Raw genomic sequence first — 16,433 nt, forward strand, 5'->3', positions numbered from 1 at the left:
AGTTCACACCTCCCCTGCAGATTATTGTCGTAAGCCAGAGTTTATTTTCCTCGAATTTGAATTAGCTGTGGGTAAAGCATTATTATCATGTATCTACCGTCCTCCCAAAATTGGTTTCACGGAGTCGTTCGTAGAGCCGATGAATAATTCCGTTTTTCGTTAAGAATATGTTATACTTGCAGGTGATGTATGGGAATTTTAGATCAGGAACCTCGGAAACTGTATTAATCGATGATGCACTTGACTCATGCAATTTGACCAGAATACCATTTGATGACTCATACCACACTGCATATAGCCATTGTAATCTCGATGCTATAGCCTCAAATTTCATGATACCTTCTGAAATTTGGGCAGACCCCAGCGAGTGGATTTTAGGGACATGATATGCTACATGCTGTCTTCTCGATATAACACCCACATATGAAAAAAATTGTTCACATTTAGAGATTTCCGCAGTTTTAATCCTGAAGATTTTCGAAAAGACGTCATTGCATGCTTTGTTCAGTAAGAGATTAACTCAGTCTGCTGTATGGGGAACCAAAAATCACTATGTATTGCTAAGAAATATTCATAACTTACTTCCTCCTTCATACCTGCAGAATTACAAAGCGATTATTTCTTAAAATTTTCTCCAGTGAACAATTATCATAGAATATCCGAAATTATTCATAGTTACACGAACACAAATCAACCTCGACAAGATCTCTTCCACTTTTCTTACCTCTACCCAGAGGATGTAAACAAAATATTTAAGAGCATGAATACCAATGCTGTTTGACAAGATGGTATCTCACATTCCCTCCAAATGAACTGTTTGGATATAATCACTCCGATCGTAGCTCACCTGTGCGGAGTGCGATTCGCCTTCAGTATTCGTAAAGATTGTCACATAACATCTTACCATAAAGCCGCAGAGTCGTTGAAACTCAGGGATAGCCGATCATACTCAGCTGCTCGCTTACTGCTGAGAATTTTAAAATCTAATGCTCCCTCATATTTCACCAAGTTCTTTGTTCAGATGAGTAAAGTGCATGATCGGGCCAATAGGTTTACAGCTAACACCCTTCAGGTTCCACTGTATGGTACTGTAAAGTGTAGTAAGTCGTTAATTATCACTGCCTGTCAATTATACAATGATCTTAAACTATACGAAATAAGCCAAAGTAGTGTCGGAACTAAGAAATAATGTCTATAATATCGCTACCTTTCAACTTATTAAGCCATGTAAGTGAATTTTCATCAAATTAAGTAGCACGAAATATCATAATCCCCTAGATACATTTTAGTTGCTCAGTTTTATTCTTAATTCGTCCTCGGCATCAAAATTCTTAGCTACCAAATATGTTGGAAACGATATGGAAAGGAATGTGATAGTAGCAGGGGATCTCAATTTACCAAATGTCAACTGAGAAGGTAATGCGAATGACAGGAAGCATGAACAAAAAATGGCAAATAAGATAATATGGGAAGGGTAAATGATTCAGAAAGTGACGGAACCACATAGAGGGAAGAATATCCTGGATGTGGTGCTGGTAAAACTAGATGAACTCCATAGGGAAACCGAAATAATAGATGGTATTAGTGATCACGAAGCTGTTTTTGTGGTAGTTAACAAGAAATGTGAAAGAAAAGATGATATTAGAATTATGACTATTAGGCAGTACCATATGGCTGGAAAAACAGGCATGAGGGAGTTTACAAAAGTAACTATGACCGGTGGAAAACGATAAATAAAAAATGTAAACGGACTGAGGGATGGCTTTAAAGCAATTGTTGAGGAATGTGAAAATAGGTTTGTACCTTTAAAGATGGTAAGGAATGGTAAAGATCCAATATATTATAACAGAGAAGTAAAGAGACTAAGAAAGAGGTGCCGGTTGGAAAGAAGTAGAGTTAGAAATAGCTGTGGAAGTAAGGAGGAATTGAAGGAACTTAATAGGAAATTGCATCTAGCAAAGATGTCAGCTAAGGATAACGTGATGGCAAGAATAATTGGTGGTCATACAAATTTTAGTGAAACATTGAAGAGTATGTATAGGTACTTATGGTAGAAACAGGTTCCAAGAAGGACATTCCAGGAATCATTAATGAACAAGGGTAGTGTGTATGCGACGATCTTCCAAAGGCAGAAGTATTCAGTCAGCAGTATTTAAAGATTGTTGGTTACAAGGATAATGTCCAGATAGGGGAGGTGAGTAACAATAAAAATATTAAAATTTACCTGTGATAATAATGACATTTGCAGTAAGATACAAATGTTGAAAACTAGGAAAGCAGCTGGAATTGATAAGATTTCTGGGGATATACTAAAGGCAATGGGTTGGGATATAGTACCATATCTGAAGTACTTATTAATTATTGTTTGGTTGAAGGAGCTATACCAAATGAATGGAGAGTTGCTATAGTAGCCCCTGTGTATAAAGGAAAGGGTGATAGACATAAAGCTGAAAATTAAAGGCCAGTCAGTTTGACGTGCATTGCATGTAAGCCTTAAGAAAGCATTCTTTCTGATTATATTAGACATGTTTGCGAAATTAATAACTGGTTTGACAGAAGGCAGTTTGAGTTTAGGAAAGGTTATTCCACTGAAGCTCAACTTATAGAATGCCAGCAAGATATAGCAGATATCCGGAATTCAGGAGGTCAAGTGGACTGTATAGCGATTGAATTATCTAAAGCATTTGATAGGGTAGATCATGGGAGACTACTGGCAAAACTGAGTGCAATTGGACTAGGAAAAAGTGTGACTGAATGGGTGGCTATGTTTCTAGAAAATAGAACTCAGAGAATTAGGGTAGGCCAAGTTTTATCTGACCCTGTAATAATTAATAGGGGAATTCCTCAAGGCAGTATTTTTGGACATTTATATTTTCTTATATATGTATATATATATATTGTACCCGTAAAAATGTGTTCATATCTTTAAGGCGCTTGATATTAAATGAACGAGCATGATTCTTAACCTAGGGAGTGGCTTTATCATTGGAGCTGGTACAGAGAGAGGTATAGTTATCAATTTGAGAGATTATTTTGATAAATTGAGTTTATTGATCATCAAAAGCAAGTTCATATCACCTTCGTACAGCAGCGTGGAAGTGTCGTGGCTGGTTGGTACCTCCAAGTCCTGGGATGGTGCTGGACATCGACTGGACAGGGACCACACCTGCTCGGATGAGGAGTTCTGGAATGTCTGGAGGTTCCGGAAGTGTCTCGACGTTCTGGAATGTCCCGACGTTCTGAAATGTCTCGAAGATTGGCACACGTTCCTGGGTTCGATTCGAGACGTAATTCACACTTGAATTTCCTGCACGGCACTCCAAACATTCAGGGCACTGTCTGAACAGATATGACCTTCTAATTATGGTTACTGCACTCTAGATATTAAATCAAAACGTTCTGGAATAATCACTCGAAGAACAAGTGCTGGTACAAATGCAAGTTCATAATGCAAGCTCACTGTAAGTCAGAATGTTCTAGAGGATTACTGTCACTGCAGTCCTAAATGCATAGTTCTGAAGATTTAAAACATATTGGCAATGAACTGAATGAGTATCACTCGGAAACTGTCCTGTTGCATAAATAGGCGAAGTGAATAGCCATTAAAGAAAATAATATTTGAAAGAAAAAGTCTGACTTCATAAATTATGGATCACTCAAAATACTGGAAAGTTTTAGGCTTTCTGGAAATACGATATGCGTATTCTGAATTGTCACAGTCTTTAAGAATCAAAACATAAGTCCCTGTGCAGCACTTGGAAAGTATTGCATATTTCAAAATTAAACGTAATGTTTAATGTCCCCTAAGTTTCATAGTCTTTACAAAGCGTAAATTCAATGAGGCACTTGAGAAAACAAGTCACATCGTTCACACGAAGGTTTATGTTGGTGGGGCACAAGTTCATCCTACACGCTCGGAAAGTTTCAATGTTCCAGAAAGTGATTCAAAAATACAAGTTCGAATAAGTTCGAAACGTAAGTTCAATGTGGTACACAACACTCGTGAAAATTCAAAGTCCTTTCAATCGTCGTCGAATAAGTAAGTCCCTATGTGGCACTTCAAAAAAAAAAACAAAGTTCCAATGTGGCAATATGACAAAGTTCCAATACGATGCTCGCAAAAAAATAAAGTCCCATTCAGGCACTTCAAGAATATGATAAAGTCCTGATACAACACTTAGAGAAAATACCGAACTTGGATTTCGCAGACTGTCGACTAGAAGTTCGACACACACAATACTTCTCTTGTCACCCGTGTCACGGAGACGGCGGAGTGACAGACACTGAATTCGTAGGTCGGGTGGTCCTCCTTTTATACACGTTCGCATGGAAGTGTCTAGAACTCGGGTACTATCTACCCTTGTAACTTCTATAATACTCGGTGGATTTTCTTGAAATCTTAACAGATGATGTCCATTGTAAGGGCTTTTAAGATGGCAGTGTCAAAATAGCGATAAAATAGCTCGAAATGTACTTTTGAGGATGAGCTGGAACATTACCAAATATGGTAGCGGATAGCTGGTTTACGGCGGCCACGTCACTCGCTGGGTACGTCACTGAGTTCGGCGGGCTGCCTACCTTCCATCTCGCGCGAAGTTCAACAAACATACTTCGGACTTCTCTCGTAGCGGTGTTCCCGGTACATGTCCCCCCTCTTAGGGCAAAGAAAATTCGACAAGGATTTTCTTTAGGCTTCTCTCTCGAAGTATGTTTTTAAGCTAGAAGCATTATATATTCCCTCGGTGGTTCCATGATGTGTGTTCTTGCTTATGCTCTGCATCTCCATACTATGGAATAGGGACGTTTTTTTATAAGTGGAAGTATCCTTGACATCTAAATGATATTTAAAATCTCGGATCTCTCCGGGTTTATCATTGAACACGTCTGGATAAGTTTCGAAGATTTCCTTGGCTGAATCCGCAACGTCTTTGTTGGCCACTGGGTCTTCAATCACACTGATTACGGAGCTGACATAGTCTGGACCGTCGTCGTACATCTCATCTATCAGGGGTACATCTTCGACGGGTCCCACTTCTTCGGGATCACCCTCTTCATCTCCGACTGGTGCAGCATCGCTATTTCCACCATCGAATTCTTCTTGCGGGGTATCTATCCCTTGTATCCGTCCGTCGTCTCCTTCGATCAGTTGTAATTCTACAGGGTCAACGTTATAAAATGTAATGACATTTGCTGTGTAATCGATCACTCCTCCATATTTGATGAGAAAATCCGATCCAAGGATAACATTGAATTTCATCTGAGAGATTACTAGAAAAACGTGCTCAAATTGAACATGTCCCACGACGAATTCCATAAACGCCTGTAGTTTACATTTAATGCACTTATCTGGAACAATCCCTTTGATCCTAAGTTGGGAAACAGGCATCACAAGTACATCACGTCTCTCCTTTATGGCTTCTAATAGTCTGGCTGAAATAAGCGAGGCTTGAGCTCGTGAATCAACCAATGACATAACTTTAATATTGCCAACCCTAATGATGATTACTGGCAGGCTACGTTGGATTCTTGGCCTAGACGGTGTCATGTTTTCATGGAGTAGTTCCGAGTCCTCTACGTGCCAATAATGTACCTGAGTTACGCAGAGCGGCTCTTCCCTCCTTCCATTTTCAGGCAATCTTCTTAAGGAAACATTGGAGTTTTTTTTGTAACCGTTGTGTTAGGGTTCGGGGCAGGCGTTTCATTTTTCTTACCAGCGGCTTGCTGATACTCTAGCGAGGTGGCTCCTTCTTGATCCTCGCCCTTTCGCTGTTCTTTCATGTACTCTTGAGTATCTCGCCATCGTATATTCAATTCATCTCGATAAGAAACCCTATCCTCTACTTGTTGGGCCTCTGTTGGCTTTTTCCATGTTAATCTATTTTGGTATGGCACTTTCCCTCGGTCCGGCCGTCCTTTATACCCTCGATATCGGGTAGGTGTGTTTCGTGATGTAGGCCGTTGCTCTGGTACTTCCGGATCTGGACGTCCTTGTGTCACAATGGCGACAGGACTGGTAGTCATTTCTTTAGTCTTACTCCCTTTCGGTAAACATTGAGCGTGGGCTGTATCCAATCTACGAAGTATCCCATCCATTTGTTCTAAAGATTGTATGTTAGCGGCTACCAAAATCTCCTGAACTTGGGCTGGGAATTGCAACGTGATCGCCTGGATCAGCTCTTGCTCAGGCAATGGTGGATCCAAAAATTGCATCTTCTTAAGTTGCCCGATGAAATAATCTGAGTAACGGGATGTGTTTATAGAAGTATTGTACTTCTTAGCATACAACTGCAACTTAATTAAATGTTGCGTCTCTGAATTCCAAAAACGCTTCAATAGAGCTTCCTTGAATTCAGAATAAGCGTTAAAGCAAGATTTAAAAGCGGAATACCATGATAGAGCGCGTCCCTCTAGTAACTTGGAAACGACACGAAGTTGTCGATCAGGACTGATTTTATTTTCTTGAAAATATTCTTCAATGTTGAGTAAAAATTCCCTAGCGGTGTATTCCTCCTTCCCAGAGAATTTAGCAGGTTTTTCATCGGTCATTCGGATGATAGTGGTAATGTTTGCGTTTTCATTAGTTTTTAATAGACTAGAAGAAAATAAGGGAGTATCCTTCAGTTCTAAATTAGAGACTTTACTACCAAGGGTTTCTATCTGTCCTTGTAGTTCTGTTTTAACATCCTTCACCTGTTGTTTAATAGTATCTTCTACTACCTTAAATTCATCTTGGAGATCCTTTTTTAATTCGGATACGTCTCGACATATACGCGTAACCTGAGTGTGTGTAGTATCTAATTGAGATGTAAATTTCTTATCAAACTCTCCCTGTTTACTCTTTATAAGACTGACTTCATTGTTTACTCTTTGAATGTCATTTTTAAGCGTATCTCTAAGGTTCTCCCGAATAGAGGCTATTTTAACCTGGGCTAAAGATAATTGTGAATGTGATTCCTGTAACTGAGTTTTAAGCCTTCCATCTCTTTAGCAATTGCCTGAGAAGTGGGGAGAATGGCTTTGAAGTCATCTTTAAGAAGAGCTACAACTTGGGTTTTAATTTCTTCTTTCATGACCTCCACGTTACTTTTCAATTGGTCATTGATTTCGGAAAATTTTTCATCTACCCTAGCGTTGGACTCTTTAAATTTTTGTTCAATGCGAGCACCAGCCTGAGTAAGCCTTTGTTCTAGGTTGGCATTCGCTTCTACAAACTTCTTATCTACTTCAGCATTAATTTTTGAACTACGGATTCCCTAAGTTGACGTTCAAGGTTAGAACTAGATTCATTAAGCTGATGTTCAAGATTGGAACTAGACTCATTTAATTGTTCTCTCAATGACTGTTCAAGATTAGAACTAGACTCATTAAATCTGCGTTCGAGATTAGAGCTAGACTCACTAAGTCGGTGTTCTAAGTTTTCAGTTGCTACATTCATACTGAGCCTAAGGGCTTCAATCGCTGCCATAATCTCCTCCATTTTATTAAAATATATAACGCTAGTACCAAGTACAGAAATAATGATTGACACACTTCAAAAAAAAATTGAAAGATTTTCGAAACTTGCATTCAGTCAAAAGTTCAAAGTCTTAAGTCCTAGTGAAAATGTTTCGACACAAATTAATTAAACCAAGTCTTTGCAAATCACCACTACCAAATCACTTATAATATGCACTTATATTTCAGTTAAGTTAGTGTCCACTGAAATTTGCAAACACTCCTATCCTGATTGAATTTAGTCACCATAGTTTGAGCTGTATATAAGTCTTTCATGTTAAGCTCCAATGAAATCTGGCCCCTAAAGGTGGGCGCCACGTATACTACCTCCTCTCTGTACCCGTAAAAATGTGTTCATATCTTTAAGGCGCTTGATATTAAATGAACGAGAATGATTCTTAACCTAGGGAGTGGCTTTATCATTGGAGCTGGTACAGAGAGAGGTATAGTTATCAATTTGAGAGATTATTTTGATAGATTGAGTTTATTGATCATCAAAAGCAAGTTCATATCACCTTCGTACAGCAGCGTGGAAGTGTCGTGGCTGGTTGGTACCTCCAAGTCCTGGGATGGTGCTGGACATCGACTGGGCAGGGACCACACCTGCTCGGATGAGGAGTTCTGGAATGTCTGGAGGTTCTGGAAGTGTCTCGACGTTCTGGAATGTCCCGACGTTCTGAAATGTCTCGAAGATTGGCACACGTTCCTGGGTTCGATTTGAGACGTAATTCACACTTGAATTTCCTGCACGGCACTCCACACATTCAGGGCACTGTCTGAACAGATATGACCTTCTAATTATGGTTACTGCACTCTAGATATTAAATCAAAACGTTCTGGAATAATCACTCGAAGAACAAGTACTGGTAGAAATGCAAGTTCATAATGCAAGCTCACTGTAAGTCAGAATGTTCTAGAGGATTACTGTCACTGCAGTCCTAAATGCATAGTTCTGAAGATTTAAAACATATTGACAATGAACTGAATAAGTAGCACTCGGAAACTGTCCTGTTGCATTAATAGGCGAAGTGAATAGCCATTAAAGAAAATAATATTTGAAAGAAAAAGTCTGACTTCATAAATTATGGATCACTCAAAATACTGGAAAGTTTTAGGCTTTCTGGAAATGCGATTTGCGTATTCTGAATTGTCACAGTCTTTAAGAATCAAAACATAAGTTCCTGTGCAGCACTTGGAAAGTATTGCATATTTCAAAATTAAACGTAATGTTTAATGTCCCCTAAGTTTCATAGTCTTTACAAAGCGTAAATTCAATGAGGCACTTGAGAAAACAAGTCACATCGTTCACACGAAGGTTTATGTTGGTGGGGCACAAGTTCATCCTACACGCTCGGAAAGTTTCAATGTTCCAGAAATTGATTCAAAAATACAAGTTCGAATAAGTTCGAAACGTAAGTTCAATGTGGTACACAACACTCGTGAAAATTCAAAGTCCTTTCAATCGTCGTCGAATAAGTAAGTCCCTATGTGGCACTTCAAAAAAAAACAAAGTTCCAATGTGGCAATATGACAAAGTTCCAATACGATGCTCGCAAAAAAAATAAAGTCCCATTCAGGCACTTCAAGAATATGATAAAGTCCTGATACAACACTTAGAGAAAATACCGAACTTGGATTTCGCAGACTGTCGACTAGAAGTTCGACACACACAATACTTCTCTTGTCACCCGTGTCACGGAGACGGCGGAGTGACAGACACTGAATTCGTAGGTCGGGTGGTCCTCCTTTTATACACGTTCGCATGGAAGTGTCTAGAACTCGGGTACTATCTACCCTTATAACTTCTATAATACTCGGTGGATTTTCTTGAAATCTTAACAGATGATGTCCATTGTAAGGGCTTTTAAGATGGCAGTGTCAAAATAGTGATAAAGTAGCTCGAAATGTACTTTTGAGGATGAGCTGGAACATTACCATATATGGTAGCGGATAGCTGGTTTACGGCGGCCACGTCACTCGCTGGGTACGTCACTGCGTTCGGCGGGCTGCCTACCTTCCATCTCGCGCGAAGTTCAACAAACATACTTCGGACTTCTCTCGTAGCGGTGTTCCCGGTACAATATATATATATCAATGATATGAGTATGGGTTCATTGTATCGGACGCTCAACAGGATTACTTGATTCAAGAACTGGAAAAATTCAAAGAAAAGCAGCTCGATTTGTTCTGGATGATTTGCGGCAAAAGAGTAGCGTGACAAAAATGTTGCAAAGTTTTAGGCTGGTGAGAGTTGGTAGAAAGGAGGCGAGCTGCTCGAGTAAGTGGTATGTTCAAACTGTCAGTGGAGAGATGGCGTGGAATGACATCAGTAGGCGAATATGTTTGAGTAATGTCTTTAAAAGTAGGAAAGAACACAATATGAAGATAAAACTTTTCAAGAGGACAAATTGGAGCAAATTTTCGTTTTATTAAGGGGCCGTAGGGATTGGATTAACTTACCAAGGGAGATGTTCAATAAATTCTTTGAGATCATTTAAGAAATGTCTAGGAAAACAAGAGATAGGGAATCTGCCACCTGGGCGACTGCTCTAAATGCAGATCAGTAGTGATTGATTCATTATTGATTGAAGCCGAATGTTAGTCGAAATGAATGAGCCTTAAAGGAAGTGAAAGATAGTGACGTTGATTTTCCGCTCAGAATGCATTTTTTATGAGGTCACATACTTTGTAATCACATTTACTTGCAGTCATTAAATTATTTCTTTCCTCCTTTTAACCAGCATTAACGTGTCCCTTTCAAGTTACGTTATGATTTAAAAAATCTGTGCAGAAGCAAGCATCTGTTGATCCATAAGAACAGGAGCAAAACTCGGTGAATCCAAACCATTTTAGGTGATAACTAAGAAAGTAAAACCCAAATAATACTGGAAAGTTACTCCTTAAATAAATATACATCTGCACTAAAAAGGAACTTTTAATATCTGCCAGCCATAGGAAATAATGAGTTTTTCGCGCTTCCTGAAAACAATGTTCTGGTGCACTCACAGAATTTCGCTTCTGAACGCCTCATATATGCTCATGAATATTTTATTTTAACCAACTTCTGAAGGACATCGTATTATCACCTTCGTTACGGATCTTAAAGTTCTAGGTACTGTGTACGAAATACCGAGTGCAGTACCAGCACCTATACGAATGTAAAAAATGCGGAACGTACAACTCAATGTAATAAATTGTCTATATACGTATTCTACCAATTAAACAACAGATATTTCATAAAAACAGGAGACATTAAACCCTCTTCTACCAACTGAATGTTGATACAATGTAGACCTATACTGGCTAAACTACTGTGCGTAACCTGCCAACGCCAGCAGAATTACTCAGAGCTCTTAAACTAAACACTGAAAGGCATAACAGTCTATAAAGTAAGGCATGTATTTGCTAATGTAGAAATAAGTGTTGAAAAAGTCCTCTTAAAAATTCTTTGGCCTGTTATAATAATGTTCGTCCCATGAACTACTTTTTCGCTTTACGGAGACCATAAGGTACCAGACATTTTGAGACGCTCCAAATACCACCGGGCCGGGATCAACGCTAATAACGCGGCTTCACCCACCTTGGCCCCAGTTAAATATGATGTTTTGGTTATAAATTCCGGAAAGTCATCGTAATAAAATTCATAAGTAACACATAGGTACTTTCAAGAATCATGAATTTAAAGTAGAGGAGATGATGTTACAGACTTTGAGGGATACTGGGGAACGGCAACATTGTGTTTCAGTCGCCGGGTGTAAACCGAGATAGCTAAGCACATGGGATTAGAAACAACCTTAGGAAACTTCGTGTGGTAACGAAATACGTTTATTTACCTGCTTTTCATACACACTTTACGTGTTCATTTGTATCAACTGTTCAAAATATAATACCTCAGCTCGATTGAGGAATGACACCATCGCAAAAAATTCTGGCGCACCCAGCCGAACTACACTGGCCTGGTTCTAACCATATGACCGGCAGCGAGGATTTTGGTAGGAGCTCCTATTTAGTTTTTGCAGGCGTCCCGCTGACACAGCTTTCACATAACCCCACAAGAAGATTTCAAATGGAGGTCAGTTCAGGCGAATAAGACGGCCAGGATCTCCTCCTCGTATGCACTTGCTAATTAATGCTTTCACGAGGAGGATGCGAAAAGTGGACTGAGGGTAGATCATGTTGTACCCACAAGCCTTGATGAATCTGCAATCTACGATAACTGGCTTTGGACAATAAGGTGCGATTGAGCCATTCTAATTCAATTTGATACATGCGTCTACTGCAGGATCGCTGAAAACCTGTATTGATATCACGAAACTCCCTGTAAGAATTACGGTTCAATTTTGGTTTGGGCCGATGACCTTCGAAGTTAGGCCCCTTTAAACAACAAGCATCATCAATTTTAGTAATCGTGATATATGTAATATACTTACGTTTTGCGAAGTACAAGCACTCTGCCCTCTTTGGTCCACACACGGGAGTATCCAGCGCACCTGCAACCAACAAGACCGTTAGGAAATGACTTAGCAGTTACGGTAGAAACAATCGCAAGTAAGGTCATTTATCATTATATGCTTATCTCCAGGATATTTCCACGGCAACCCCACAATGTTCGCTAGACGTTCGAAATTCCGTTGTTTCCTTTCTAGCACATGTCGTTTCTTGTTCTAATAGTAGTCAATTTTCGTAATGTCCCCGTCAAATTTGGTGAATAATAAGCATTAAATTTACGAACCAGCCTTGTTTATTTTACTGGAAGTCAAGGGCTAGATTAGGTCATTAGTGAGAGAGTCCGTGTGTAGGAACTGTTTTGACAAGTTTTCAACAAGACAAAGTATTGATCTGCTAGCACGCTTTCGACCGGAACAGCGGGAGAGCCACGTGACCGACTGGGTTTCTCAAGGTACGCTCAGTACTTGTGCATGCGCAATCACTTTCTACAAAGTTTCAGAACAGTCCCAGCCAATGAAGTGTAACCCATGTGAACTAAAAACTTTTCACAATGGCGACACACCTCTGAGTCAGAGGCTATATGAGTTCATGCTCTTATTACTCCGTCTTTTCGACACCTGATTTCAACCTAGACTACGTCTGATTTTACTCGTACGACGTTCGTTTCACTGACATCAGCCCACTCTGCTATTTGACTTAGTCACTTACGATGACAGAATATTGCCGTGTGGTGTAATTCAACCATCGAACCTAAGTTAAGTGTAACATTGAACGCTTCAGTAGAGTTTCGTTTGGTTGGCGCACTCTCTAATATTTATTGTGTCAATTACCCGCACGTGGAGAAGACTACAATTCCTTGGATATCGTCGTCAACTTCAAGATGCATCATGCAACATCAAGAGCAACATCTTTTTCATCGTGGGACGTCAACTTCCGTGCCGTCAAGATTTGCTAAACATTGCATTGGGAAAGTGAACGTGATGGACATGCTGGCATGGGGAAGACGTCGGCCAGGAATCGAACGCCATCTTGAAATATAAGTACAAATTTTGTAATATATATCTATCCATCTGTGTAGAAACTAGATGATCTCTATTATATAGCCAGTAGTTCTATAATTTATGCATTATTTAGTCGTATTTCACTTTTCCATTCTTCTTAGTAGGGGAAGGTAGACTAGTTACATGTGTGAGCGAGATTTTGAACTCTATTAGAGTAGTTTAATGTAGTCATCTTCTGAATGATTTCAATCTTATGCCTGTACTTAATGTAATATTTAAAAATAATGGTCCTCACGTTTGAAATTGAATTTAATCTACGATTGTGACACTTTGAGATAATGTGAGATAGAGTTGGATGTGGTTCCATTTTATAAGAGTTTAAATGAATTTCATCTATACATCGTCCTATGTTTAATTAGGGTTGTGTCATAGGATTTTTAAGATTAATTCCAAGATTGTTATAGACTTAATAATGATTGGTAATAATAATGATAATAATAATAATAATAATAATAATAATAATAATAATAATAATAATAATAATATTAATAGTACAATAATATTAAAAACAATTTCAAAGAACGAGATCGGGTTAAATATTAATTTAATGGTCGTAAGCAATACATAGTGATACATAGTGATACATATTCTTAGTGGTCTACTTTATGAAAATGCCTGGAATATTGATAATCCCGTGGGATAGGATTATAATGACTTTGAAGCTTGTGTCTTGGGAACACAGCGTGTTAGTGTGATTTGGAGCACGTTTTGGGCACATTTCTCATATGTATTAATAATAAATTAATGAAGGCTTACCGAACACGTGTTAGCGACTTGAGATGACCCACCCGATGGTAGTGATTACTGTTTTCTCTCAGATCTTTAGTATAATTATCGTCGTTGTACGTGAAAAGTACATTCTGTGAAAGTGATCACTCTAATTCAATCACATATCACGTGTTAAGTCGAACATGTTTTAACGAACCTAAGTTCATCCATTTGATTCCACTGACCTGACCATGAGTAAAAATAATACAAATATAAAAAATATGCCAAGGATTCGACTCTAAATAATGTATATAAATTTTCGTGTAACCACGTTTGAATGATGTGTGCGAATGTGTTGGTTAGTGATATATTTCCTGTTATTAATTGTGAACATTGTGCTTTAATCTGGTCACGTGTTCATCACAATGATCCAGATTATTTCAGCGTTGTCTTTTGTGGATTTGTTGTTTGTGCGGAAGTGTTTAATGAGAGTTTATTGAAGTGACATTAACTTAAATACGAGATTTAATTTTTCTTTTTGGATTTAATTCAGATGAATGAGATCATGTATTTTAAAGGCAAATGCAAAGATTTAAAACAATTAAAGGTTAAATACTCAATGGTCAGTAAGTAATTATTAATTAGTTAATTAATTCTGTGATTAGAAGATCCATGACTAATACCGGTAGTTAAATAATTGGAATAAATTAATTCATAATAATTTGATAAGACGATCGTGTGATTACTGAAATTAAAATACAATGAAGGAATTTGATAATAGAATCAAACAGGAGTGTTAGAAATAATTAACTGCGCAATTAAAGCAGGACACACAATTGCAAGAAATACTTTCATCAATTGGATAAGTTAATATTACTTTTCTTGAAATAATGTAAATAATTGTTGTTTGAGGTGTCTATAAGCTATTTACCACGTGGTTAAGAGGAACTTTTATTTTATTTTTGTCGTTGAGAAAGTATGAGAAGGTTTTATGCCATTTACACTGTAAATGTCAGAGCAAGTTAGGAAAGGCTCACAATAATTTAATTTCGATTTTTAAAGCCACTGGAGGCCTAATTTTTGGGGTGGTTGTCTTCTCAGAATGTAACATTTCGCCTACACAAGTGAAGATTAATTTAGTTTTGTGGTACAGGCTGATCAAAGAAAAATCAACACCGTCAAAATATTATTGTGTAAACAGCAAGGATATTTTGTGATTATTGTTTTATGAGTGCTTATGGAATAAATGTCAGAAATGTGGTTTGAATTTGTTCTTTTGTACGGTCGTCAATCCTATCCCTTTTAAATGCCTCTAAGAAAAGATCAGCCAGTGAACGAACGTTCCAACTTGGGACCCCTTTGCTGACCGGTTGATTTAGCCAGGGAAAAGGGTGGCAATAATACACTTTATTAGGAACATCTACATCACGGGTTGCAGACATCGTTTGACATATTCCACATCGCCCGTGTCTAGTCGAAGCCATGCCTGCCCTGGAGGCGTAGGAGCCGACCCACAGGACGTTGCCATATATATTCAACGGTAAATGGGCGGAGAATTCCTCCAACTTGTCTGTAGTAAGTTGACACGGTGCATTGTCTTGTTTTCATGCAGATTGTCGACTCTTCTAGGACATGCAAGGCCATGACATAGAACCCACTGACCTGCCGATCGTCCACGGTACGGTACAGCCGGGAGTGGCCGTCGGATGTGGACTCGGTTCAGCACGGTGCAACCGGAAACGGACTCTTCATTGCAGACAACCGTCGGAACGAGTGGCTTAGACGGTTGAGGTGCTGGCCTTTTGACCCCAACTTATCAGGTTCGATCCTAGCTCAGTCCGGTGGTATTTGAAGGTGATCAAATACGCCAGCCTCGTGCCGGTAGATTTACTGGCATTCACAAGCACTCCTGCGGGACCACCTTCCGGTACCTCAGTGTCTCCAAAAACCGTCAGTAGTAGTTAGTGTGACGAAAAACCAATGATATTCTTCTTGTTCTTCTTCTTACTGCTACAGAGAACCCTCTTCCATGCGTTCAAAGTCCGCACACGCCGTTCCTAGGTCCACGCAAAGTGGTTTTTTTACGATGACGTGGTTTCAATGTGGGCAGTCGTATATCCGCCCGCACTTGTGCTGATGGGTCAAATGTTCCTCCGTGGAACTCCGTTGCCACATCAGTCATGAAATAAGACGCTCGTGACCGATCGTAATTTAATCTTCTGCTCGATGTCTGTCACCGATTCCTTCACTCCTGACACACCCTCGCGGCAACAGACTATTGAGATTCTGGCCTAAGTTACTTGTCCGCTGTCGTCATGTTTCGTCATCACTACCGAATGTTTTCGGCTGACGTACAGAGGGGATGTCAGCCACGTGGTATCGTATCATTGATCGCGGATCTTCCTAATAAAGTGATTCTCTAGTAATTGAGGGAAATTTATATTATTAAGTATTAATTTGTCATATGAAGACTGTAGTGCTGTGGCGAGGAATAGAGATAAGACGTGACTGTTTTCAGTATACAATCACGAGGTCTTATTCTGAAATGAAATGGCGTATGGCTTTTAGTGGCGGGATGTGTCCGAGGACTTCGGCTCGCCAGGTGTAGGTCTTTTGATTTGCGTCGTGATGAGGATGAAATTGTGATAAAAATGGCACATATACCCATTCCCCGTGCCAGAGGAATTAACCAATTATGGTTAAAATTCCAGACCCTGCTGG

The 16,433-nt window shown here is 39.2% G+C and overlaps 1 protein-coding gene across 1 annotated transcript in view; it reads right to left on the reverse strand.

Moving 5' to 3' along the window:
- The window catches only part of LOC136864950 (pickpocket protein 28), a 434,926-nt gene that overhangs the window by 95,989 nt on the left and 322,504 nt on the right, over positions 1-16,433 (reverse strand). The window contains exon 8 of the mRNA XM_067142357.2: positions 11,925-11,984. Coding sequence (XP_066998458.1) covers positions 11,925-11,984 — 60 coding nt within the window. The remainder of the gene's footprint in view (positions 1-11,924; positions 11,985-16,433) is intronic.

Source organism: Anabrus simplex, chromosome 2 (assembly GCF_040414725.1).
Source record: "Anabrus simplex isolate iqAnaSimp1 chromosome 2, ASM4041472v1, whole genome shotgun sequence".
Classification (NCBI taxonomy): domain Eukaryota; kingdom Metazoa; phylum Arthropoda; class Insecta; order Orthoptera; family Tettigoniidae; genus Anabrus; species Anabrus simplex.